The sequence below is a fragment of the Rhincodon typus genome, unplaced genomic scaffold, assembly GCF_021869965.1.
Source record: "Rhincodon typus isolate 14 unplaced genomic scaffold, sRhiTyp1.1 hic_rhity00001359, whole genome shotgun sequence".
In the NCBI taxonomy this organism is placed as follows: domain Eukaryota; kingdom Metazoa; phylum Chordata; class Chondrichthyes; order Orectolobiformes; family Rhincodontidae; genus Rhincodon; species Rhincodon typus.
This window is the reverse complement of record NW_025966997.1, coordinates 7,681-8,132: the sequence shown is the minus strand read 5'-3', so window position 1 is coordinate 8,132 and position 452 is coordinate 7,681. Positions and strand designations below refer to the sequence as shown.

General features: G+C 68.8%; 1 protein-coding gene across 1 annotated transcript in view; it reads left to right on the top strand.

Moving 5' to 3' along the window:
- Nucleotides 1-452, top strand: part of LOC125481230 (zinc finger protein 629-like) — a gene marked incomplete at its 3' end in the record, with an annotated part of 3,096 nt that overhangs the window by 879 nt on the left and 1,765 nt on the right. The window contains exon 2 of the mRNA XM_048592511.1: nt 9-436. Within this exon, the coding sequence (XP_048448468.1) occupies nt 9-436 (428 nt within the window). The remainder of the gene's footprint in view (nt 1-8; nt 437-452) is intronic.

The window sequence follows — 452 nt, the reverse complement described above, 5'->3', positions numbered from 1 at the left end:
GCCCCGAGTGCGGCAAGGGCTTTGCCTGCCCCTCGCACCTCCAGAGGCACCTGCGCACCCACACGGGCGAGCGGCCCTTCGAGTGCTTCGCCTGCGGCAAGACCTTCGCCACCCTCAGTCACCTAGCATTGCACCGGCCACGGCACGCCACCCACCGGCCCTTCGAGTGCGCCGTCTGCGGCCGGTGCTACCCCAGCTACCCAGAGCTGAGCGCCCACCAGCGCTTCCACACCGGACGGAGGCCCTTCCCCTGCCAGCTGTGCGCCAAACGCTTCTACACCTCCAGCGAGCTGCGGGTGCACCAACAATGGCACACGGGCGAGAGGCCCCACGCCTGCTCCAGCTGCGGCAAGCGTTTCGGGCGGCTAGGGCATCTGCTGGAGCACCAGCGCATCCATACCGGGGAGAAACCCTTCCAGTGCCCGCTGTGCGCCAAGTGCTTCCACTCCTCC